General features: G+C 37.7%; 1 protein-coding gene across 3 annotated transcripts in view; it reads right to left on the bottom strand.

Moving 5' to 3' along the window:
* CEP78 (centrosomal protein 78) overlaps positions 1 to 26,485 on the bottom strand; it is a 36,030-nt gene extending 9,545 nt beyond the window's left edge. For all 3 annotated transcript variants that reach the window (XM_053575743.1, XM_053575750.1, XM_053575759.1), the window contains exons 1-11: positions 26,031 to 26,485; positions 23,212 to 23,384; positions 23,044 to 23,116; positions 21,903 to 22,006; positions 16,643 to 16,817; positions 13,880 to 13,993; positions 12,028 to 12,092; positions 11,492 to 11,603; positions 7,603 to 7,738; positions 6,248 to 6,287; positions 3,943 to 4,071 (exon numbers count right to left, since the gene is read on the bottom strand). In XM_053575743.1, coding sequence (XP_053431718.1) covers positions 3,943 to 4,071; positions 6,248 to 6,287; positions 7,603 to 7,738; positions 11,492 to 11,603; positions 12,028 to 12,092; positions 13,880 to 13,993; positions 16,643 to 16,817; positions 21,903 to 22,006; positions 23,044 to 23,116; positions 23,212 to 23,384; positions 26,031 to 26,283 — 1,374 coding nt within the window. In that variant the 5' untranslated portion in view covers positions 26,284 to 26,485. The remainder of the gene's footprint in view (positions 1 to 3,942; positions 4,072 to 6,247; positions 6,288 to 7,602; positions 7,739 to 11,491; positions 11,604 to 12,027; positions 12,093 to 13,879; positions 13,994 to 16,642; positions 16,818 to 21,902; positions 22,007 to 23,043; positions 23,117 to 23,211; positions 23,385 to 26,030) is intronic.
* Between the last annotated feature and the right edge of the window lie 380 nt (positions 26,486 to 26,865).

The following is a 26,865-nucleotide window of genomic DNA, read 5'->3' as shown; positions in this document are numbered from 1 at the left end:
TCCTACTGTGAAATTTCACTATGAAGAATGTCTATTTCATCTTCCTCAATACATGGGTAGCCCTTTGCAATTTGTGGGCTGATGTCTACTTACAGCTAAGGGAAATTTTCTTATCTGTTTTTTTTTTGGTAATTTCTTTCCATCCATTTTTTTCCCTGTCCTCTCTGATACTTCTAGTAACATAATAGACCTCTTAGATGCAGTCTCTCTCCCATATCATTTCTGTCATGTTTTCCATTTCTTTTTCTTCTATCTACTGAGAAATTTCATTAATCTCTACTCAATTTATTTTAACAATTATACTTTAATTTCTAAGAGATCGTTTTTCCTTTATAAACAACATCCAATTATTATTTTACAGACACTGTACCTTTTTAAAACTCTCTAAGGATGCTAAGTAGGATATTTCCTTAAAGTATTTTCGTTCTCTTAATTACTTTCCGTCCTACCAAGACCTATATCTTTTTTTTTCTAGTCATGTTGTGAGTTCTTCAACTACTGGGTGAGCCTTGGTTATTTTCCACTTAATAAGATAGCAGAAGCTCTATGATGACTGGCTTCTCTTATGCATGAAGTGGGCAGGACATCCCCACAGGAGCTACCCTGGTTCCCCAAATAGTTTTCTGCTTTTCAAAGTCAAATTATCTCATTCCAGGAGGGTGAAGGTGGGGCTGGGAGCCAATTCTTCCATATAAAAATTGTCAATAAACTCTCTCTAGTCACACTTCTAATCCCCACCCTCTCTCCTACAGGCACATCTGAATATGGAGATGTTTCTAAATGAGAATTAGATCCAGTTTGAGCTGAAGGCTGCCTTGTCCATATTCTAAGTGATGGTTTTTCTGTTCTATAAGTCCAGTTTCATTTATGTCCATTTGTCTTCTGTATTTAAAAAATGTGTTGACATCTGTTTTCTCGATGGTTATGGTTTATATACTTAGAAAATTTCAATACCATCGTTTTATGGAGTTCTCAAAATGGAGAAGAGTTGAGTGTTCTCAGTGCATGTTGAAACAGAAATTTTCTAGTTACAGTTTCTAAACTCCTTGGTCTTCCCCAATGATTATCACCACTTTTAAAAATATAACCGCCTAGTACACTTGGGAAATAAATGAATACAACACCTGTAAAAGGACAATGAATGCCACTTGAATTATCTAGCATTTTGTCTTTTCTCTGCAACTTAGTAATAAGGTACTTAGGTGGTATAAATTGCCAGTGCTCATTTATAAGATGAAAGGGGTAACTCTACATGATCTATAGATTCCTTCCTAACATTTTATAATTTTGTAAGTACTTATGTTAAAGTTTCTCTGTATAAATATCAGTAATTTTAATTTAAAAAAAAAATGAAAATCTACCTAAATCTAGCTTTCTTTTCTGAAAATCAAATAGTGTGAAAAGATATATAAAATTAATCATATATTTCAAATTACAAACATAAAAATTCTGTTCCATCCATTATAATACACAATTATCATAAATATTACAAATATTTTATTTCTTTATTTTTGAGTCTCGAGCTGTTGCCCTGAGTGCCGTGTCATTACAACTCAAACAGCAACCTCCAACTCCTGGGCTTAAGCAATTCTCTTGCCTTAGCCTCCCAAGTAGCTGGAACTATAGGCACTCACACAACACCTGGTTATTTTTTGGTTGCAGTTGTCATTGTTGTTTGGTGGGCCCACGATGGATTCAAACCCACCAACTCTGGTGTATATTGCTGGTGTCCTAGCTGCTTGAGCTATAGGTGCTGAGCCATACAAACATTTTAAAGATAAATAAAGTTAGGCCAGGTGCAGCGGCTCACCCCTATAATCCTAGTACTCTGGGAGGCTGAGCTCAGGCGTTCAAGACCAGCCTCAGCTAAATAAGACTGAAAATAGCTGGGCATTGTGGTGGTCACCTGTAGTCCCAGCTACTCAGGAGGCTGAGGTAAGAGAATCACTTGAGCCCAAGAGTTCAAGGTTACCGTGAGCTAAGATGCCATAGCACTCTACTAAGGGTGACAAAGTAAGATTCTGTCTCAAAATAAATTAAGTAAAAATTAGAAAGCATTTAAAAAAAATAGTCAAACAGCGATTCCCAGAGTCACATAAAAATAAATAACTACCTTTCTACTATTTGACGACATAGTGAGAAGGTGCCATCTGTGAAACAGAAACTAGGCCCTTACTAAACTAGCAATTTGCTGGAAACTTGTTTGATCTAGGACTCTTTGACCTCCAGAACTATGAGAAATAAATTTCTGTTCTTTATAACCCTAACTCTCCCCCCTAAAGAGAAAGGAGGTAACTATTACCATACTTCAAAGTTTTATGCTAAAAGAAAAATTAAATGTAGAGCGGTGCCTGTGGCTCAGTGAGTGGGGCGCCGGCCCCATGTAACAAAGGTGGCAAGTGGCGGGTGGCGGGTTTGAACCTGGCCCTGGCCAAACTGCAACAAAAAAAGAAAAAAAGAAAAGAAAAATTAAATGTGGACTTTGTAGTGTATACAAAAAAGACAAAGCCTCCCCAAATACTGTTTCCCTTACTATAATTACATCATCTATGCATTAAAGTTGAATTAAAATAAAATACAGTATTTTTGAGGTGTAAAAATTTGTTTAAAAATAGATTTTTCTTTTCTGTCCATACAAACACATAAGTATGGAATGACTTTAGATGTCAGGTTCATAAAACAATGTAATAAAGCTCCTTGAAATTTTTTCTTTTGTGAAAAGAAAATAGCAGTATCAAACGTTTTTCAACTTTACTTCGATTAAAAACAAAGTTATAGGCGGGGTGTGGTGGCTCCCATCTGTAACCATAGCACTCTGGGAGGCCGAGACGAATGGACCACCTGAGCTCAGGAATTCGAGACCAGTCTGAGCAAAAGCAAGACCCAGTCTCTATTAAAAATAGAAAAACTAGCCAGACATTGTGGCAGATGCTTGTAGTCCCAGCTATTTGGCAGGCTGAGGCAAGAGAACCCCTTGAGCCCAAGAGTTTGAGGTTACTGTGAGCTATGATGTCATTGCACTCTATCCACGGCACAGAGTGAGAATCTGTCTTGAAAAGCAAACAAATAAATTTTAAAAAAGTTACATGTTCCTCTTATAAAAGCGAATTTAAACTGGGCAAGATGCTGAGCACCTATAGTCACAGCTACTCACAAGGCTGAGATCGGAGGATTGTTTGAGTCAGCCTGGGCAACCTAGTGAGATCTGGTCTCTAAAATAAAAATGAAAATAAAATCAAATATATTTATAAAGAATATGTATATATAAAAATAATTTTTTAAAAAGAAAGCTCAGCTATAACCATTCATTTCCTGGTCCATAAAAAGAGCCCTGAATTAGATGACTATATTCATTTAGAACTCAATTTCTTTGAATATGTCTTACAATACTTAAAGCTTTCTTAAATCTAGTATTTTATGATTCTAAAAATATAATAATATACTACTGATGACATTTCTTTTTTTAGACAGTCTCACTTTGTCAGTCTTGGTAGAGTTCTGTGGTGTCATAGCTCACAACAATCCCAAACTCTTGGGCTCAACAGATTCTCTTGCCTCAGCCTCCCAAGTAGCTAGGACCATAAACGCCCACCATAATGCCCAGCTGCTTTTAGAGATGAGGTCTCGCTCTGGCTCAGGCTGGTCTCGAACCTGTGAGGTCAGGCAATCCACCCACCTCTGCCTCCCAGAGTGCTAGGATTTAGGCGTCAGCCACCACACCGGCCATTGATGACATGTTTTGATTGTATTTCTTAGGGTTCAGATGTCCCCCTTTCACCTTGTTCTAAGATAAGGAGCCATTCAAGGGTATATAAGATCAAAGGAGGGAAAACAGAATCCTCACGCAAGCTGTCCAGTGTCAATTCATAATCAAGCTTCCACCAAATACTAAATACAGTTTGAAGTAATCCTCTCTGTATCTTTAAAGTGACAGCTCTGTACCTGTAACGCTTCTTGTTCTAAACTGGTTTTCTCAGGCACTTCATGAACACTTTCTGAAGAATCATCGACCTCTTCAATTTCTGAGGATGAAGGACTCTCCACTGTCACAGTCACAGGAAAACCTGGTTGCTTAAAGAGGACAAGATTGCATAAGTAATAATATAAACCAAATGCCAACTATTTATAAATTAATCAAAAGTGATCTTTCTGAAGTATCATTATCTACAAATGTCTTTCACTATTCCTTAGCCTAAAGCAATCAAAAACAAAGTAAAAAGACACTATTCTTGCTATGTCGAAATACAGAATTCTGTCATACATGGTTATGATTAATATTTGGGATTACTCAAATATTATTTAATTAAATTTCTTTCAAAAGAAAGAAATATTATATTATTTAATTAAATTTCTTTCACATAAACCAAGTGAGGAGCCAGGGTAAACATTTTTTTCTCAGATCAGCTTTACAGTACAGATGCAAAATGTATTCTCTACCATCAGACACAAAGACTCTGGAAGGAAGTATAATTTCTCATGCCTTCAACAAGAAAAATAAGAATTAAAATAATAATTAGAAAGTCAATGTAGCTAAACTATGAATGATAAAACTAGAATTGTTTTTAATAAATTGTGTACATACACACACACACACAACTAAAACTTACACAAGATAAATCTCAACTTTTCCTCATCCTTAAGCCACAACTAGTGAAATAACAACATAATTCTTTGGTCAAGTTTCACTGCCACTGGAATGTTGTTCAACATGATGTTTCCAAACATTTAATAATTGACCTGTGAACCTTATGTGAAAATAAAATTTCAGAATTCATAAATATTTATTGGATCACAAAAAGAAAATAATTGACTTGGTCACAATACCATAAAAAGTCTACAGATCAAAAAGAATGCTGGGTTTATGTAACTGTATAGAAGACAAGCCACCAGGATATTATTTCTATCACAAGCAGCAAGTGGCATGCAAGGGGCAACACAGTCACAGAGGGCGGACCTCTCTTGACCTCAGTAGTGCTATCTTTACAGAGAAATCAGTCTCCCAGGATAACTGGGAAGGAAATCCTGATACCATGACAGAATTAATTTGTTCCAACACTGCAAGGCAGTATGACAGGAAGAAAAGCTCTGAAAAAGCAGAGGCTTTGGCATTGGTTGCTTGGTTTTGGCTTTAGGATCTTGAAATTATACATTCATACACACACATACAAGGAATATACGAGGTCAGACAATTAAGTTCACGAACTCATCCTAGAAAAAGTGCTATATACCTCATTGCTGAATATCACTATGCTCATATTCGAAGTCTATCCTTGGGAAGCTATGCACTGATGCCAGGGCCTAGTCTACCTTTCAAAGAATTTTGGAACTCTTTCTGGAATGGCCATCAGAGCTGTCATTGTACAAGGGCTGACAACTAAGTTCATGAACTCATCCTAGAAAAAGTGCTACATTATCTCCTAAATATCACTATGACCACCTTTGAAGTACTCCCCTCAGCCCTCTGGTGACCACAGTGATATTCAGCAATGAAGTATGTAGCACATTTTCTAGGCTAAGTTTGTGAACATAATTGTCTGACCTCGTATATTCATAAAATAATATATATATATCCCTCAAAAAAATTTCTTAAAAAGTTAAGGTCATTCTTGACTATGATAGCTCCTTGTGTCAGTTCAGAAATAGTGGTCAAATTTGTTTTACTGGGCTACAGCTGATTCGTGGAAGAAATGGCATCCTTGTCTACATATGAAACCATAGGCCCCCACTGTGTAATATCACCCCACAATTGTACCACAGTAATGGGAGAGCACCTGGAAAATTTTAAATGGATTTATTTCAGGAAGGAAAATGTTTCCTGTAAGGCTCTGTTCAATTTAAAAAGCACTGAGGGTCAGATGGAGTGGCTCACGCCTGTAATCCTAGCACTCTTGGTAGCCAAGACAGGTGGATCACTTGACATGACTTCTGAGAACAGGCTGAGCAAGAGAAAGACCCCATCTCTACTAAAAAGAGAGAGAGAGAAAAAGGCAAAACAAAACAAAACAGAAAAATTAGCCAGTGTTGTGGCAGACACCTATAGTCCCAGCTACTTGGGAAGCTGAGGCAAGACAATTGCGCAAACCCAGCAGTTTGAGGTTGCCGTGACCTATGCTACTACGGCATCCTACCCAAAGCGAGAGTCAGACTCTGTCTCAAAAAAATAAAAAATATAAAAAATAAAAAGCACTGAGAATGATCATCCCACCCTTCCCCCTCTACCCGCCTACATACAAATATAATTACATACCTGATTATCTATATCACGAGTTTTAATTAATGGAAAGCCCCTAGAGAGACAGCAACAAATTGTTATATTTTGATGTAAATACAACACTAGCTAACATCAGTTAATAACACTTACTAGTATACTATCCATGTAGAACTGTGTATAGAAATAAATAACATCAAAATAAGGATATGGAAGCCTCTGCTGCTATAGAGGAAACAGAACAGAATTTAGCAGAGTGCTTTGTGATAATTCTCTGACCTGCCAAGAGACACATCTGGTTCCTATGTTCAGGATGGTTACAATTACCAATCTAATTTCTTTAACTGGTGATATTAATGGTTCTCTAATTTACAACTCCTCGTAACTAAGGTAAACTTGAAATTAATAAGTGTCTCAAGAAGATGATATGAAACCACAAAGTTATAAAAGTAAAGTGTAAAGACTAAGGCCTTGGCATTATAGTTTATATTAATGGTTCTCTAATTTACAACTCCTCGTAACTAAGGTAAACTTGAAATTAATAAGTGTCTCAAGAAGATGATATGAAACCACAAAGTTATAAAAGTAAAGTGTAAAGACTAAGGCCTTGGCATTATAGTTTATACAAGAATAGTTCATATTACAATCTGTGAAAAGTTTAGTGGTCAGTTGCCTAATGAAGATTACACATATCCATTTAACGTGACTAGATGGACAGATATTTTACAGAATACCTATTTGCTAGTCCTATTTAAAATCAATTCTCTTTATTTTCTTAAACAATTGTTAACCCCCAAATTCTTTAATACTACCAAGTCGTTCATTTGAGAATAATCTACTGTAACCTAATTCATTTAATAAGCCTAAAATAGTAACATTTTTTAAAGACAAAAATAACTATGAACAATCACTCCCTGGGTAAAATTGGCTAAAGCTAGTTAAATCTAGTTTGATTCATTACATACGATTCTCTGAAATTAGAGTTAGTCCAGTTCACTGTTACATTAAATCTAGTTCATATGCCTTATCCATTTTGCACTAAAGTATTTCCCATACTTAAAATGCCCTTTTCCACATTCCTACATACCCAAATTCCTACTTCTGTACTCTAGAGCTTAGTTTAATTACACATGCTTTAAATGAAACCTTTCCTCATCTGCAGAATTAGAGATCATTTTAGTTTCCTCTGGATTTTCACAGGTTTACAACTTGCTGTGACATTTAATAAGTAACCTAAAACCCCTAATTATAATTATTTTTCACTTTTCTTCCTTAAAGGACTCATGAGGCAGAAGCCATGTGAGTCTTCTTTCCCCCTATAGAAATAACCAGAGAACTTCCACATGATAGAAGCTCCAAAATAGAAGAATTCTGAATGACTAAGATGAAAATACCTCTTCCTTTTTGCACGTTCTGCAGTGCGCCATGGCAAGAAACCAGACACACCAGGTGGTAGAGGTGTCGGAGTGTAGTGTTCATTCCCAAGGGAGTGTTTCCTTCCATTACTTACAGGTTTCTTTGTAGCCAATCCTGTTTGAGAAAGTGTTAAAAAGAAAGAATACAGATGCACTTGAAGTCCATAGACTAATTATCATGTGTGCGTGCTCTTAAAGGACTTCATAATAATACAAAGCCATTAAAAAGATATAAATTTATATTTTAGAAATAGAAATTCTCAGCCTGGCTTTGGTGACTCACACCTGTAATCCTAGCACTCTGGGAGGCCAAGATGGATGGACTGTCTGAGCTCAGGAGTCTGAGACCAGCCTGAGCAAGAGTAAGATCTTGTCTTCTTAAAAAAAAAAAATAGCCAGGCATTGGGGCGGTGCCTATAATTCCAGCTACTGGGGAGGCTGAGGCAAGAGAATCACTTGAACCAGGGAGTTAGAGGTTGCTGTGAGGTATGATGCCACGGCATTCTACAGAGGGTGACCAAGTGAGACTCTATGTCAAAAAATATATATATATAAATATATATACACACACACACTCAAACACACATATATATAAGTTCTCTAGAGCAACAAGTTATCATTTTAATTAAAATACAGGTTGAATATATGAGACATGCAGAGCACACAAAAGTAAATAAAAGATAATAATCTCAAATTATGAAATATTAAACACAATACATTTCATTGTTTATAATGCAGAAATATTCAGTTTACTGAATCTTGGGACATCTTCAGCATTTTTGAATCTCAAAGACAGATAAACACAGATACAGTCACAACTCCTGCCAAACAGAACCATCTGAATTAGACCAGAATTCAATTTAGGCTTAATTTTACCATGTAAAAACTCTTAAAGACTGAAGGTTATAAGTCTGTTGACCTGCAGTGCTATTTAGTTTTATAGAAAACATAAGAAAAACAAATAAAACCTAGTGGATAAAAGAATGAAATATAGAGACTTATTTCAATATTAAAGAGTCAAGTATTTTTATAGAAAATATTTTTTATAGAAAATATAGCTAGACTTACATATTAACCTTTTATGTAGAACAAATCATATTAAAATTTACATTTAAATATTTGTCTCTAACATGAGTTTATTAAAATGATTCTTTTTGGAGGGTTTTTTTTAAGACAGAGTCTCACTCTGCTGCCCTGGGTAGAGTACCATAGCATCATAGCTCACAGCAACCTCAAACTCTTGGGCTCAAGTGATCCTCTTGCCTCAGTTTTTCTATTTTTAGTAGAGATGGGTCTCCCTATTGCTTAGGCTGTCTTGAATTCCAGAGCTCAAGCAATCCACCCCTCTTGGCCTCTCAGAGTGCTAGGATTACAGGCGTGAGCCACCGCGCCCAGTTGTATTAATGGTTATATTTATCCTTACAACCTATTTTACTACACAAGATCTACTTTAGCAGTATTAGGATGGCATTTAAAACAAAATGCATGTAGTAATACAGGAAAAATACTTCATATAGTGTAACTTATTGATAATCATCACATGGTTCCATGCAATTTCTCTGGACAAAGGCCTCTTAAAATACATAGGGCCTCAGTTCACCTCATGTTATTTCGTTTTTGTTTTTCAACTTAATTACCCTCAAAAGATGTTCCTGTGTATTATTTGTGTTTGTATACCTTCTCCTTCACTTTCAGAAATGAATGCAAATATATGTTTAACTTAAACCCACAGAATTTACATGTACATTATTAGGAGATGAAAAAATTCTAATAAAAGTTCCTATCTTTCTATAAACGTAATTGCAATATAAATGTGGCACAATTTACATAAATTATTTAATTCCCCAAACTCACTGAAATCTAACTACTAGCCAGACGCTGATTTGGCTTACCTCTATGTCTCCAAATAACTGAGACAAACACACACACACACAAAAAAAAAGCCCAAGAAATAAAATTATTCTCAAAATAGCTCAGTGAGCTTGTAAACATCAGTCACATTTCCATTTTCTTTAGTCATGCTAAATATGAAAACGTTTTGGTTTTTATTCTCATTCCATGGTATCCTGTTATATACCACCAGCTACCAAAATCACAGAATTTCTAATATGGCTTATATATTATATTAAGTTTTACAGCTTAACCATTTTTTACATGTATAGGTCAATGATACTAAGTCAAGCAACAATTTTTTAAATTTTTAGGTAGCTTCTAAATAGGAGATTATTTACTGTTAACTGGTGATCTTAATATATTTGGTATATAACTAAAGTTACCACAAACCTTTTTCTGGGAAACTGGTGGATTACAAACTTGAAAAATTTATTCTGTTTCCTCTATATTAGTCCTTCTGGTTTTACTATTTCAAAATTCAAAGTCACTTATAAGGAAAGGTGAGTTTCACATTTATTACATTCTGCCATTCATTCTTATCACATAAAAAAAGGTTATTTGTGACTAAAGGTAATGTCTTCTAGAAAATAAACATTAAGGCCTTTTTAGAAATAATACAAAAATACCAAAACTAGGTTATAACAAGTTTACATATTCAAGAGAATGTAAAATTTATGGCACTAGTTGCTAAAGAGTTTTTTCATTATACTCGGTCAGGAAATTACAGACTTAATTTTATCATTCTAGACTATCACATGGAAGATTATTATTTTACGGAGATTATATATATTTTAAGATTTTTTTTTAATCATCGAAAGAAGCAAGGTGTTAGCATAAGGGGAAAAAAGAGAACTGGAAAGAAATTTTGTTTCCTATAGCATGAAAGGATCATTCTTCATTTAAAACAAAACAAAACAAACGCTTGGTCAGGTGCAGTGTCTCAGGCTTATAATCTTATTTTTTTGAGACAGAGTCTCGCTTTGTCACCCTGAGTAGAGTACCATGGTGTCATAGCTCACAGCAACCTCAAACTCTTGGTCTCCAGCAATCCTCTTGCCTCAGTTTTTCATATTTAGTAGAGACAGGGGTCTCACTCTTGCTCAGGCTATTTATGAGCTAAAGCAATCCACTCACCTTGGCCTCCCAGAGAGCTAGGATTACAGGTGTGAGCCACTACACCCAGCCTCAGGCCTGTAATCTTAAGCACTTTGGGAAGTGGAGGCAGCATTGCTTGAGGCTAGGAGTTCAAGATCAATCTGGCCAATAGAGAGACCCCAAGTTTACAAAAAATATTTCAAAAAACTTAGCCAGGAGTGATGATGTGTATCTGGAGTCATCTCAGCTACTCAGGAGCTAAGGCAGGATTGCTTGAGCCAGCAGTTTGAGGTTGAGGTTACAGTGAGCTATGATGATGCCACTGCACTCTAGTCTTGGCAACAGAGCAAGATTTAAAAAAAAAAAATCTGTTTAAAAAAAAAAAAAAATCACTCAAAACGACTACTAAAACTGTCATCAAAGTCTATCCAGACCCAGCATGGTGGCTCACAAATGTAATCCTAGCACTCTGGTAGGCCAAGGTGGGTGGATTGCTTGAGTTCACAAGTTTGAGGCCAGCCTGAGCCAGAATGAGATTCTATCTCTACCAAAATTAGAAAAATGAGCCAGGTGTTGTGGCAGCCTGTAGTCCTAGCTACTCAGGAGGCTGAGGCAAGAGGATCCCTTGAGCCTAAGAGTTTGAGGTTGCTGTGAGCTGTGAGGCCACAGCCCTCTACCCAGGATGAGAAAGTGAGACTCTGTCTCAAAAATAATCATCAACCAGGAATCATATTCAAAATAATGCATATAAAAAACAAAGAACAATTATAGTTCTCAGAATATGCATGTGGTCAATATTGGTTCCTATTGTTGATACCACAGAATGAGAAGAGATTTTAACATACTAGAACACATAAAAAGCCAAGACAGAAAGGGTTACCAATTCTAATAGTAGCTTTTCCTTTTCGACTACTTCCTAGAATTATAGTTTTCTTTTTCTGTCTAGCAGTTTTGGATGGTTCCTTCACTGATGGAGAAGTTATCCATTGGTACTAGAAGAGAGATAGTAAATATTCCATTTTAGTTACAAGCCATTTCTGAGAGTTTATTCTTAACTATTAATAGAAATTATTAAGATATCCTAAGTTAATAAAAGGTTTGCAATCAGTTCTGGGACCCCAGATAAAAGAATCATATAATATTTTCAAACACAGAAAAGTCATTTTATTTGACTGAAAATGTTAAGACAGTAGGAAAATCCCTTAATTTTATTAAAAAGAGAAGAAGGGTCAGGCACAGTGGCATGCCCTTATAATCCCAGCTACTCAGAAGGCTGAGGTGGGAAGATTGCTTGAGCCTAGGAATTCAAGGCTAGCCCGAACAATACAGCAAGACCCCATCTCTTTAAAAAATAGAAACAGAAAAAAACAAACAATTAAAAAGAAATTCTTTCTAGAGGAATAAAACATGTTATACCTCAGACTTGGCACTTCTTCCATTCTGGAGAACTTTTTTGATAACTGCTTTCATCAGAGAATGATCTAAAGTAAAGTGAAAATTGAAAGTATAGTAATTGCTTCCTAATCAGCAGCTATTCCCACTTAAAATAAAAGCCAAGTGATTATTGCTTTTCCCATAAAATTAAATATGAAATATATATGTAATTGTATACCTATTTCCCTCTCTGAGCATTCTAACTTCTTCCTTAAAACCATAAGATTAAAGTATGCCACTTTACATATGGCCCTCAAAAGCTACCATTTTGGCAACAGCAAGACTAAATCTAAATTCTTTAAAACTGCCAAGGTCTAGATACCTTTGGATAAAAAACCAATATCCTGGACATTGTTCAGACACTTAGATACCTAAAACACATCTAATATAACCAAAGTCATGATACAGCTTCAAAGTTGCTCTTTCTCATATTCTCCTTTTCTTAGTAAATGGTACCACCCAGTTGTATACATAATAATTACTGCTTCCTTCATACCCCGCATGTAATCTATCTGCAAGTATTGTTAGCTATTCCTTGCTTCTACCACTTTTAACTACCTCCTATCTTCCATGCTAAGATAAGCCATAACCACCTCCCATTTGGACTACTTTGTTAAAGTCTCCTAAGTGGTCTTCTTGTTCTCTTTTGATTTGTTCCCTCATTCCCCAAATCTATTCTGTCCACCAGAGTCATCTGATTTGAAATACTACTTGGATCATGCTTTCTTTGCAAAATCCTTCCATCTCTTTTAGCTCATTTAGAAAACCTTACAAGACTGGCTCAGCGCTCATAGCACAGTGGTTACAGTGCCAGCCACACACACCACGGGTGGCGGGTTTGAACCCTGCCCGGGCTAGCTAAACAACAATGACAACTGCAACAAAAAAGAGCCGGTGCAGTGGCAGGTACCTGTAGTCCCAGCTACTCGGGAGGCTGAGGCAAGAGAATGGCTTAAGCCCAAGAGTTTAAGGCTGCTGTGAGCTGAGATGCTATGTTACTCTACCAAGGGCGACACAGTGAGACTCTGTCTCAACGACAACAAAAAAGAAATAGAAAAAGAAAACCTTTACAAGATCAGGCCCCTGGCTAACTGACACCACAGCATACAAGGCTCTCCTTCACTCAGTGCTCTGACCACGCTGGCCCTCTTGCTTTTCCTTAAATACTCCATCCACTACCTTACCACCTCCTCTATGTGCTCACTGCTTCCTCGTCCTGGAATGTACTTTCCGGGATGTTCCATGGCTTATTCCTTTCTTAAGACTCTACTCAAATGTCTTTTCTCCAGTTAAGCTGTTCCCAAACAAACCCATCTAATATAGTCCCACCTGCCCCCAGGCATCTTCTTATCCCATATTTTTGCATTTTCTACTATCTACATTAAATTACTTACCGATTTACTCATTTTTATGAGAACTCCCCCAATAGAATGTAAGCTTCATAAAGGGCAAGATTTTGTCTCGCTGATTCACTGCTATGTGCTCAGTGCAATGTCTGGCACATAGAAGTATGCAAAAAGTACTTGTCAAGTTAACAAATGAATGAAATACTCCTTCTAAGAATTCAGAGGTTCCACAAGAAAAAAGTAATGCTCTTTGTGGAAAAAGATTTATTTTCCAGGTTCACTTCTAGTCAGGGTAGCAGCCCAAAGCAAGGTACATGTATAACCCATTGTACTCAGTAATTATCTGCTAAAAACATAAGGAAGCTCAACATTAGAAAAGTGTTAAATTAGGAAAGTAAACACATTAAGTTTTAAAAATCATCCATACATGAACAAATTCTTTTTATTTTGCTATTTGTTAGTCAATTAAAACAACTGAGGTGACATACCAATAAGTGGATTTTTTCTTACATCCAGAACGACGAGAGTTCTATTGGTTTCAAGGGCTTTCAGTAAAGCCTTTGCTCCTTCATTGGTGAGGCCACACTGTTGCAGGTCAAGTGCTTTTGATGAAAAACAAAGAGTCACTTTATACTTCTGTATAGATTTAACATACTCTCACTTATTCCTGCCCAAGTCAGGGATTTCCAGGCATTCTACCCAGGTTTTTAATCTTGGGTATTGAAAAAGTAAAAATAGAAAAGCATGTGCACACACACAATCCAAAATAAGAAAACAAAAAGCCCTCTTCTTGTGTGTGCCATAATTATTCTCCCTTTCTACCAATTAATTATCCAACATATATGACTATTAAACAATCAAAAAGTAACTACATAATTTGGGAGAGAAAAACATTACAGGAGGAATATCAGTGCACAATCAGCAAGAATGCTAGTGGCAGTATAAATCTCATAGGCAAAAACTCTTTGGAGCTCAGAAATGGGGCTGTATTCATGAGGAAAACCTTGAATTTCAAAGAACTTTAACAAATTACATTAAAAAAGGAAAAGAAAATAGAAAACTTATAGCTTCAGAATAGAAATGACAAAGAAAGAACTCTAAGAGGATACAAATAATGAATCCAAAGACCATGTGAATAGAGATTTTGTGGTTTATGCTAAAGCCCATCTGCAAAGAACAATGGTCAAGAGGAACTCTCTCCCAGTAAAAGGTCAAAGAACTGGACAAATGCTCATGATTACCAGTAGCACTGAGGCTGACTGATTTAAACCCAAAGGGATCATTACAAAAGCACAGGTATAAAACAGGTTACATCAGAAAAGAATATCATATGAGCCTTTTAACAAAAATCATGTATACTATGACATTCAAATAACTGAAATCTTTCAAAACCTCATGTTATGGACAAGTTTGTGTCCCCTCAATATTAATGTTAAAACCCTTAATCCCGGGTGGCGCCTGTGGCTCAGTGAGTAGGGCGCCGGCCCCATATGCCGAGGGTGGCGGGTTCAAACCCAGCCCCGGCCAAACTGCAACCAAAAAATAGCCAGGCGTTGTGGCGGGCGCCTGTAGTCCCAGCTACTTGGGAGGCTGAGGCAAGAGAATCGCTTAAGCCCAGGAGTTGGAGGTTGCTGTGAGCCGTGTGACGCCACGGCACTCTACCCAAGGGCGGTACAGTGAGACTCTGTCTCTACAAAAAAAAAAAAAAACAAACCCTTAATCCCAAATTGAATGGTATTAGGAAGTAAGGCATTTGAGAGGTAATCAGATTTAGACGAGGTCTTGAGGGTAGAGCCCACACCATGGGATTAGTGTCCTTATTAGACAGAAAGAGACTAGAGCTCTCTCCCCACCACTTGAGGATACAAGAAGACAGATGTCTACAAGCCAGAAGAGTATCCTCGACAGACACTGGATCTACTGCTGCCTTGATCTTAGACTGGCCAGCCTCCAGAACTGTGAAAATTAAGTGTCTTCTCTTTACACCAGAAGACTGAACTAAGATACTCCACAACACAGAGAAATAAGTCAGATATATAAATGTGATGGTATATAGTATAATCTGTACAAACTAAACTCTCACCACACATGAGCATAGGATGTTAATTATCCAACTAGCCAAATTAATAAAAATAACCAGGTAATCTCATTGGTACTGCAAATGAATACAAATTAAAACCATGAAATGTGACTGTTGTCCTGTCAGATTAGGTCAAGATCGTACAACAAAAGCCTTTAAAATGTGCATACTCTGTTAACACAGTAACTTTTCTTCTAAGAATTTTCCAGAAATAAATAATTATAGACATGGGCAAGGATGTATATCAAAGTACTGTTTATAATAGTAAAAAACTGGAAATAGCTTATATATTTAATAGAATGAATAAACTAAGTGTAACATAATAGAACTTTTAACAATCACTAAAAATAATGTGATAGATATAAATTTATTGATTTGTTAAAATGCTCATGCTATATCGAGTAAAAACAGCTACATAATTTACAGAACAATCCCACCTGGATTAAAAAAAGCAGGGTGGGATGTTTCTCATCTTTGCAAAGTTTAATGTTTTAAAAATGACACAACCCAGTGTTTATGAAAGGGCAGCCCTCACATACACTGTTAGTGTAGACTACAAAATGACCTAATTTTCCAGAAGGCAATGTAGCAAAGTGTATCAAGTCTTTAAAAATAAATCATACTAAGTCATTACTCTGTAGGAATTTATCCTACAGAACTCACTTCAATGGACACAACGATCAGGTGTTTACCACACAGTCATTTATAATAGAGGGAAAGCACAGACTAACTATGGAATAGCAGGGAATTAATTAAACTACTATGCCTCAAAATAATGGAGTAAGATATGATACATTATTAAATAAAAAAAGCCGTAGAATTACAAAATAGTAAATACATTATGCTGTTTCTCTAATCTCTCAGTGTACATATGTATCTACTTAAAAAATACTTAAAGTATACATATCAAATGAACAGTGGTTATGTCTAGATATTAAGATTATAGGTAACATTGTTTCCTGTTACTATTTGTTTTCTATAAAAAATACATGTAACTTTTATAAAAGCTTAAATGCAAAATGGGAACTATTTGACAACTATTACAACAAAGGAACTTTTAAAAAATTTTTAAAAATTTTTAAAAAATTTGATATTAACTATGCTAAGAACTAAGCATAGTTAATATCAAAAAAATTCACTATTTTCCATGTTAGAAGTTCATTTAACTTACCTCTCAGCCATAAATCCTCACTGAGACAGTCTGCAAAAGCACATGCACCTAGGTCACCAATAAGCGTGTTGCAATTCAGTGTGATACGCCTCAAGCCCGCCATACAGTCAAGATCAGGTCTCCTATAACGAAGACTCTCAGCCCAGGTTTCTTCATGCCTTTTTATGGTCTGATACTTCAAAGATTTAATAAGATAAAAGTAAGAGCCTTGTATAGGGAAACAGGAACACTAAAAGGAACTAAATATGACTGATTATGTTAGAGATTTATACACACACATCCAGTAAATATATGACAGGAAAGTCAACTGGAGAGACCGATTAGACAGCAGATTCTGATCAGTTTAAGAGTCTCGTAACCCAGATCCTAGTCTGCCACTGATTAGTTGTATGACTCTAACCTGCTGATGATTATTTATGTAAACCAACCATTTAATTAACAAACAAGAATTTTATTTTCCTTATCTGCCAAAAAACAAAGAATGCTTCTAATCTTATCATCAGTGACCTTTTAAATTCTATCATGTCAAAAATTTGATTGGCCTTCAGGAAAGAACTAATTCCCATACTGCAGAAATTATTCCAAAAAATTGAGTAGGAGGGAATCTTCCCCAACATGTTCTACGAAGCAAGCATCACCCTGATACCAAAACCAGAAAAAGACCCAACTAAAAAGGAGAATTTCAGACCAATTTCATTAATGACTATACATGCAAAAATTCTCAACAAAATCCTAGCCAATAGATTACAGCTTATCAAAAAAGTCATACACCATGATCAAGTAGGTTTCATCCCAGGGATGCAAGGCTGGTTTAACATACTCAAGCCCATAAACGTTATCCACTATATTAACAGAAGCAAAAATAAAGACCATATGACTGATCCTCTCAATAGATGCAGAAAAAGCATTTGATAAAATCCAGCATCCTTTTCTTTTTTTTTTGGTTGCAGTTCGGCCAGGGCCGGGTTTGAACCCGCCACCCTCGGTATATGGGGCCGGCGCCTTACCGACTGAGCCACAGGAGCCGCCCAGCCAGCATCCTTTTCTAATTAGAACACTGAAGAGTATAGGCATAGTGGCACATTTCTAAAACTGACTGAAGCTATCTATGACAAACCCACAGCTAATATTTTATTAAATGCAGTAAAACTGAAAGCTTTTCCTCTTAGAATTGGAACCAGAAAATGGTGTCCTCTATCACCATTACTTTTCAACATAGTGCTGGAAGTTCTAGCCAATACAATTAGGCAAGACAAGGAAATAAAGGGAATGCAAATGGGAGCAGAGGAGGTCAAACTCTCTCTCTTTGCTGATGACATGATGTTATACTTAGAGAACCCCAAAGACTCACCCACAAGACTCTAGGAAGTCATCAAAAAATACAGTCATGTCTCAGGATATAAAATCAATGTCCACAAATCAGTTGCCTTTGTATATGCCAATAACAGTCAAGATGAGAGGCTAATTAAGGATGCAACTCCCTTCACCATAGCTTCAAAGAAAATGAAATACCTAGAAATATGCCTAACAAAGGAGGTGAAGGGCCTCTATAAAGAAAATTATGAAACCCTAAGAAAGGAAATAGCAGAGGATATTAACAAATGGAAGAGCATACCATGCTCATGGATGGGAAGAATCAACATTCTTAAAATGTCTATACTTTCCAAAGCAATCTACCTATTCAATGCCATTCCTGTTAAAATACCAACATCATACTTTCAAGATTTGGAAAAAATGATTTGGTGTTTTGCATGGAACCAGAATAAAACCCATATAGCTAAGGCAGTTATTGGTAAGAAAAATAAAGCTGGGGGCATCACCATAACAGCTTTTAGGCTGTACTTGACCACAGTGGTCAAGACAGCACGGTACTGGCACAAATATAGAGACATAGATATTTGGAATCGAATAGAAAACAGGAAATCCAACTAACATCTTACAACCACCTAATCTTCGATACACCTGACATGATCATACCTGGGGGAAAGACACCCTATTCAATAAATAGTGCTGGAAGAACTGGATATCCACATGTAAAAGACTGAAACTGGACCTACACCTTTCTCCACTCACAAAACTTGATTCAAGATGGATAAAGGACTTAAATTTAAGGCATGAAACAATGAAAATCCCCAAAGAAAGCATAGGAAAATCACTGGAAGACATTGGCTTGGGGAAAGACTTCATGAAGAAGACTGCCATGGCAACTGCAACAACAACAAACACAAACAAATGGGACTTCATTAAACTGAAAAGCTTCTGTACAGCTAAGGAGACAACAACCAAAGCCAATAGACAACCTACACAATGGGAAAGGATATTTGCATATTTTAAATCAGACAAAAGCTTGATAAGTGGAATCCATAGAGAACTCAAATTCATCTACATGAAGAAAGCCAACAATCCCATATATCAATGGGAAAGAGACATGAATAGAACCTTCTCTAAAGAAGACAGATGAATGGCTAAAAAATATATGAAAAAATGCTCATCATCCCTATTTATTAGAGAAATGCAAGTCAAAACCACCCTGAGATATCATCTAACCCCAGTGAGAATGGCCCACATCACAAAATCTCAAAACTGCAGATGCTGGCGTGGATGTGGAGAGAAGGGAACACTTTTACACTGCTGGTGGGACTGCAAACTAGTACAACCTTTCTGGAAGGAAGTATGGAGAACCCACAAAGCACTCAAGCTAGACCTCCCATTTGATCCTGCAATCCCACTGCTGAGCATCTACCCAGAAGGAAAAAAATCCTTTTATCATAAGGACACTTGTACTAGACTGTTTATTGCAGCTCAATTTACAATCGCCAAAGTTTGGAAACAGCCTACATGCCCACCAACCCAGGAATGGATTAACAAGCTGTGGTATATGTACACCATGGAATACTATTCAGCTATTAAAAAACAAATGGAGACTTTACATCCTTTCTATTAACCTGGATGGAAGTGGAACACATTATTCTTAGTAAAGCATCACAAGAATGGAGAAGCATGAATTCTATGCACTCAATTTTGATATGAGGACATTTAAGGTCATGGTGGGGGTGGGGGAAGGGGAGAGCAGAGAAAAAAGGAGGGGAGGTGGAGAAAGAAAGAGCAGAGAGAGGGAGGGAGGGAGGGTGGTGGGGCCTTGGTATGTGCCACACCTTTTGTGGTCAAGACAAGATTGTAAGACGGACTTTACCAAACAAATACAATCAGTGTAACCTGGTTTCTTATACACTCAGTGAATCCCCAACAATAAAAAAATAAATAAAAATAAAAAAATAAAAAATAAAAATTTGATTGGGCATGCTACTAGTAAACATTTTTTTTTTTTGTTTGTTTGTTTGTTTTTTTTGTAGAAACAGAGTCTCACTTTATGGCCCTCGGTAGAGTGCCGTGGCCTCACACAGCTCACAGCAACCTCCAACTCCTGGGCTTCAGCGATTCTCTTGCCTCAGCCTCCCAAGCAGCTGGGACTACAGGCGCCCGTCACAACGCCCGGCTATTTTTTGGTTGCAGTTTGGCCGGGGCCGGGTTTGAACCCGTCACCCTCAGTATATGGGGCCAGCGCCCTACCGACTGAGCCACAGGCGCCGCCCTGTAAACATTTTTTTGACATGTATCTTACTTATCAATAAATTATACACATGAAGTTCTATACATATATTTTATATACATTATAAACTATACAAAAACAATAGGTATTTTAAAAATGATACAAAAATCAATACACAGGTTCTAATATTTTCTTCTCTTAACCCAAGGGATGTTATATATTTCTTTGGGTATGTACACCAATTTTAGAGGCCTGGAATATGCAAAGCCAGAAATTGGTGGTTTGAATTTTAACAGCAAGTATTACCTTAATGACATACAATCAGTTTTCTACATTCATAAAGTAAATTTTGGTAACAGAGAACATTGACTTTAAAAGAGGAAAAATAGCCTTATTAACATTCTTAAACAAAAGTCTCACACCCCCATGACATTTTCAAAAGAAAATTGTGTCACTTTTTTACTAATAGTAACTACATAAAAACAAGAGGAAATAACAACACTTATTCAGTGCTTATTATATGCCAGGCACTATTTTATACACACTAGTTCATTTAATCCTCAAAATAACTAACAAAGTAGGTTTTCTCATTATACGTATTTTACAGATGAGGAAACTGAAGCACAGAAAGGGTAAGTAATTTGTCTGTGGTTACAAGATATTAAATGAGAGAGCTGGGATTTTAACCAAGGCTGTCTGGCTTCAGAATCCATGCTCTTGACTCTCATCTGTCTCAGGGATCAGTGGGTTTGCCCTATAAAGGCCCCAAAGTAAGCATTTTCAGCTATGTGAGTCATACAGTTTCTTTTGCAACCACTAAATTCTCCTGGTGTAGGGTGAAAGCAGCCACACTTAACTATGAAAACAAGTGGACATGGCTATGTTCAAAAATTTTATTTACAAAAATAAGTAATGGGCTAGATTTGGTCCATAGGCCTGCCTATCCCTGATCTATTATAACATCAAATTACTAAAAAGGCTTCATATCAAATCATAAGTAATTTTAGACCAAAACATAGCAGTTTTAACCACTATAAAATTAAGGCACCTTGGGCAGCGCCTGTGGCTCAGTGGGTAGGGCACCAGCCCCATATACCAAGGGTGGAGGGTTCAAACCCAGCCTCTGCCAAATTGCAACAACAACAAAAATAGCTGGGCGTTGTGGTGGGGGCCTGTAGTCCCAGCTACTCGGGAGGCTGAGGCAAGAGAATCACCTAAGCCCAAGAGTTGGAGGTTGCTGTGAGCTGTGACGCCACAGCACTCTACCGAGGGCGATAAAGTAAGACTCTGTCTGTACAAAAAAAAGAGAAAAAATTAAGGCACCTTAAAAATTATTGTCTTCAAAACTATATTATGTTAATATTGTGATTTTTATTAGTTTATATCTACAGTAGTTAATACATATTTGAGTCATTTTGAGGGCTGTAACAGCATACTTTCATTCAGTGCCATAATAAACATCTTCAAAAAGTATGCAAAAGTGTTGTTCATAAGGTATTATAGTTTAAATCTCTTATTTCTAAAATTAAGTACACTACCTTTACTAAATGGTAGAACCCCAAACTGAAAATTGGTCATGTTCATTCAACAAAACTGAAACTACAACTACCATACGCATCACAAGACAAACAAAATTGCCATCTTGTATCAAAATATTCATGTGCCTCAATCACATAATATGTTTTCGTGAAAATATGAACATAAAGTCACCTTTAAGATCTTGGCCATGTGATCCGCTCCCTGCCATGTCAGATTACAACCCGAGAAGTTGACTGTCTTAAGAGGGACAGAGCTCTTTATACCTTGACAAATAACTAAAAGGAAAAAAAGACCACATACACAATAAGATGAAGAGCCAATACAACCTTGATTTATTTGCTTTTCTGTGTAGTTTAGAGTTGTATTCTTAAAATCACCATCCAGAATCTTTCCAAGCAACTGATGGATTGGTGTATTCTAAAATATCTCAGTCATGACATGTTATTACATTTTATAATATAGTTTAACTCTACTTAGACACTAAAATGGAGAATCTGAACACTGCAAACTTACTCCCAGCCATACATAAAGTAGTATATACCTTTTGAGACATTTGAAATAAAAATAAAAATCTGAAAAGTGTAAGACTCTTCCTATTTTCATTTCCAACAACAGGACTTGATCTCATTTATCAATCAACAATTTAGTGTTAACAATAAACCCAGAATTTTATTGGGTGCTAGTAGATTCACCTAATCTACTAGAACAATAGAACACAGAGAACCTCAAACTTCTCTCTGTTCCCTCAAATTGAAACACAGACTTAATTTGCCCCTTCAGACCAGTATTCCACACAACGAACACACACTAATTCTTCAGGACCCCAATCAATAGTTACCTTCTGTGACTGCTTCCATGACTCCCCAACCCCATTTTTATATGCTTCTATAGCACTTTGCAAATATTTTCTATTTTGCTATATACCACAATGCATTAAAATTGTATATGTTTTATATATTTGTTTTAACTATCTAAAATAACGATTTTCTCTTTACATTTTGCTACTGTCCTTTCCATAAATACGTCTTTCAGAAAAATTTAAAAAGATGAACAAATATAAAAAACAGAGAATACCAAACAGTATATAGTATTTGCGTGGTCTGTGGCTTATCACAACCTTAACTAAAATTAGTTCAGAGAGTATTCAGCACGACAAGCTTTCATGGTAGATGTGAGACTGGACTAAGGTTTGAACAGGCACAGAAGGTAGTCTAGATAGAAGCAGCAGTAAGAAAAAGGAACAGACAGGAATTAACATGGCACTTAGGAAACCAGTCTGATGGGAAGAGAGTTAATTAAGATTTAAACTCACTTTCTAAACCTCCATCTCCAATTGGACAATTTGCAAGAGACAGGTGCACCAAAGAAGCCGATTTATTCAATCCCTTTAATGAGGGGAAAAAGTTAAAAATTTACTGAGTTTTTTTTCCCTCCAAAAGTAACTATCAAACGTTTGCAGACCACATTGGAGAAAGCTTACCTTTGTTAAAACAGTTAAATCTCTCTCTCTCAGAACTAGTCCATTTAGCTCCAGGTTCCTTAGCACACTTGATACATTTAAACAGCCTTTAAGAGCTTTACATAACTGGAAGGTCACATCTTTGAATCTTATTGCAGGAACACGACTTCTGCAAACTTTATTTATGTCAGAACCTAAAGCAAAATTATTGTAAAATTAGTGATTTCAATCATACGGTTTACCGTGCATGAAAAAGCTTCTGCTCTGTGCTTAGACACAGTTCTTTTAAAGTGGGTTACATGTAAATTCAAGCCACATGAGATATACACAAATTATATAGAGAGAGTTTCTTTTGGAAACAAGAAAGTTACAAGGAAACAAGGATAGCTTTAAAACTACCCTGAAGTTGAATATAGAAAAATGAGGATGACTACATGGGGGCGGAGTAAGTAATGCACTAACAATAGAGGGAGCAGCACACACAAAGGTATCCAAGCCTGACACCTGCAGGGCACAGCAAATACTGCAGGTGGAGATGACTAAAGCCCAGAGAACTGGGAAGAGTCAGAAAATCAAAGTAGGGAGGCGGAAGCAAGCCTGGGAGAGTTGGCTTTTATCTCATAGGTGATGAGGACCAGGGCTACCACTGACACATGAAGGGTGCCCCTAGCAGGTTAGAAAAACTTAGCTGCAGTACCAAATAAAGGTAATGATTAGAAAATTCACCCCTTCTTCAAGGCCAACTAACCCCAGGAGGCCTGGCAATGCACAGCTCAGATATCAGTGCTTCTGTGCAGATCACAAGCTGTGCAAACAATAGACACAGGTCCCATGAGGGTATGTCACCTTAAGCATATCTTTTCATTTCAGAAAGACCACTGGAACTAAATTAAGCAGATGAACTGAGAAAAATCTAGTTTAGAGGCAGCATAACCAGCTAGGAACGCCTGCAACAGTCCAGGCAAAATGACAATATTTAGGAAGTTAAACTCTACAATCTACACCCACTGGATGCAAGACATAAAGAAGGTTCAGTGAAACAGATCTGAAGAGAAATGGTCTGTAATACATTTTTCTTACATTCAGTGCAAAATACTAGGCAAGATCAAGTACTCTAGCCTTCACTCCGAAGTTCCTCCTAGCTTTAATTTATTTTGGTTTTGTTGAGACTTTGGTTAAACAAAGTCTCTTCAGAGGTACAGGGCAGTTCCTACACCTGAAAGAGATGTGGAGAATAAGCTGACTTCTCTTCACTGGGAGATGTGTTGAACTGTCCTTGCGGAAGAGATAATAGATGGTGCTAACCCAGAGACTAGAAAAGGAGCAGGCATATGACAAGTGATCAGGCTTTTTTTTTTTTTTTAATAAATCAAAAATTATTTCTCTCCTAATTCTTCACACCCTCTCTCAGCTTAAAATAAATATATTCCAGACTATACACTGAAAAAACACCTTTTAGACATACAGTGTTCTACATCTTCTTTGTGGGTAACTTTAGGTGCCTTCCATGCCTTCTAAGCTCAAATATGTGTATCTTGGGCCCAGACCTGCCTAGCAGACACATTAAGATGTCCCACAGGCCCCTCTTAAAATACTAAAGACTGATACCCTCTTTCCATCCCCAATCCCTTCCAGCTCTGCTGTGTCTCATGCAAGGATGCTGCTGTAATGTGTCACCCAAACATGCTGCCCTCCCTTATCTAACTGGTTACCAAGGCCCATCCCTTCTCTTAGATACATGCAATCTAGCCCTTCTTTTCCATTTCTTAATCTGGGCCATCAGATTACAACAATCCATCCTCCTCGCAATTTTAATTTGTCCTGTATATGGAAGTCCGAATGAGTTCCTGGGGAAAGTCCATCTCATCATCCATCAATGGTTCTCAAACTTCATGATAAACATCAAACTTCTTGACAAAACAAACATGGACACTTCCTATTTGACCCTCACTAGGTTTCCAGACTCAACTCTCCCTGCTCTTTCTCAAATCCTAAATTCCAGTCCTGTGCCTCGGCTTGCCATACTGTCCTAGTTCCAAGATTTTTGCACAAACTGTTCCCTCCTGTTATCTGGCTAGCTAGATAACAAAAAGGTGCCTCTACTGTGTACAAAATGCTATGCTAAGTGCTAGAAGGAATAAAAATCATTTTCTCCTATGTCATGATTTACCTGTTTTCCGAATAATCAGGGTGCTTGAATCCCTAATTATATCATCTTACACGTGTAAACTGGGTTATCTTTGTAAAGCACCCTTGAAAATTCCTAAGACACATTTCAAAAACGTAGACAAAGGCTGGGATGTATTGCTTAGTTCTCTATCAGGCAAATAAAGTTATTCGATAAAATAGGTAACATATTAATGTTTAATGTCACCCCAAATTGTGCTAAGAGCCACAACAAGCATCATTTCCTCTGGAAATCCTTACAATCATCGTAGAAATTAACACAGACATAGAAGATATCAAGAACGACAGAGGAGGTTCACTCAGCCGTTCATACAGCCCTTACTGAGTGTAGTGTCCATTTTTTAAAAAAAGAAATTGTCACCCATATCTCACTTTTACTCGTATCAATCAGTAAACCCCTTTAAAAACCATATGAGGTGGACCCTGTTAGTAAGCCCATGTTACGGTTCAGAACACTAAGGGCCAGGGACCTTCAGTGAATCGCCGAGGGTACCCTAACTAGCAAGTGTTCCAAGCCCCAAATCCCAAACCTCCTTTACTGCATACAGCCCGGCATTGGGCGCCTGATGTTAGGGCCCAGGCTCCACGTTGGACCTGCCCAAAACCCACTCGGCCGCACCGACCGAGAGACGCTGGAAGCGGGAACTACAAACCTATTTCTCCAAGCCACGGCTGGAAGAAGCTCTTGATAGAGATCAAGGGCAGGTCTTTATTAATCTTGAGGGTGCTCAGGAGAGGCGCCCAGTCCACCATGCGGAGACGGTCGGCATTGAAGTCCAGCACGCCCTCCCGGAGGCAGGAGCGCACCGCAGGGAGCGGCACCGAGTCCTGCAGCGCGCACAGGTACTCATAGTGCGAGAAGAAGTCCGTCGCGCCGTCGCGGCGCAGCTTCACCGAGTCGATCATGGCCAGAGGGCGACCTCGGGGGATGTCTGGCGCGGAGACAACGCCCCCACACCTGAGGAGTCTCGGGTCGCCGCCAGGCCGCTCTGGCACCCACGGCCTAGCGGCGGCGGCTGCCAACCCAGAAGACTCAAGCCAGGGGACCCAGGCGAGGCCGGCCCCTCAACGCCGCGCTCCCGCGCTGCTTCCCGCCCAGCGTCCCCGGCCGTTGGCGTCAGCCCCGTAGCTCCCTAGGGGCGGGGCTGCGGTTTGAGTCCAAGGGCGGGCACCGGCGGGGGGCGGAGCGCAAAACGTCAGCACGCTCGCCGTGCGCCAGTACGCAGACCCCTCCTCCATAGGCAGGCGAGGGCGCGGGACTGTGGTCTGGGCCCGACTTTAGGCTTTGTAAAGGGGTTTACTGATCGATCCGAGTAAAAGTAAAATACCGATGTGACAATTTCTATTTTTTCTTAAAACAGAGACTACACTCAATAAGGGAAGTATGAACGGCTGACGGAACTTCTGTCGTTCATGAAATCTATGGGTTAATTTCTACAAATAATATTTTCCGTAGTTTCTACATAGCCTCATACTGTTGTTGGCAAA

This window comes from Nycticebus coucang, chromosome 2 (assembly GCF_027406575.1).
Source record: "Nycticebus coucang isolate mNycCou1 chromosome 2, mNycCou1.pri, whole genome shotgun sequence".
Lineage (NCBI taxonomy): Eukaryota > Metazoa > Chordata > Mammalia > Primates > Lorisidae > Nycticebus > Nycticebus coucang.
The sequence above is the reverse complement of the archived record's forward strand: the minus strand, read 5'-3'. Positions and strand labels throughout refer to the sequence as shown.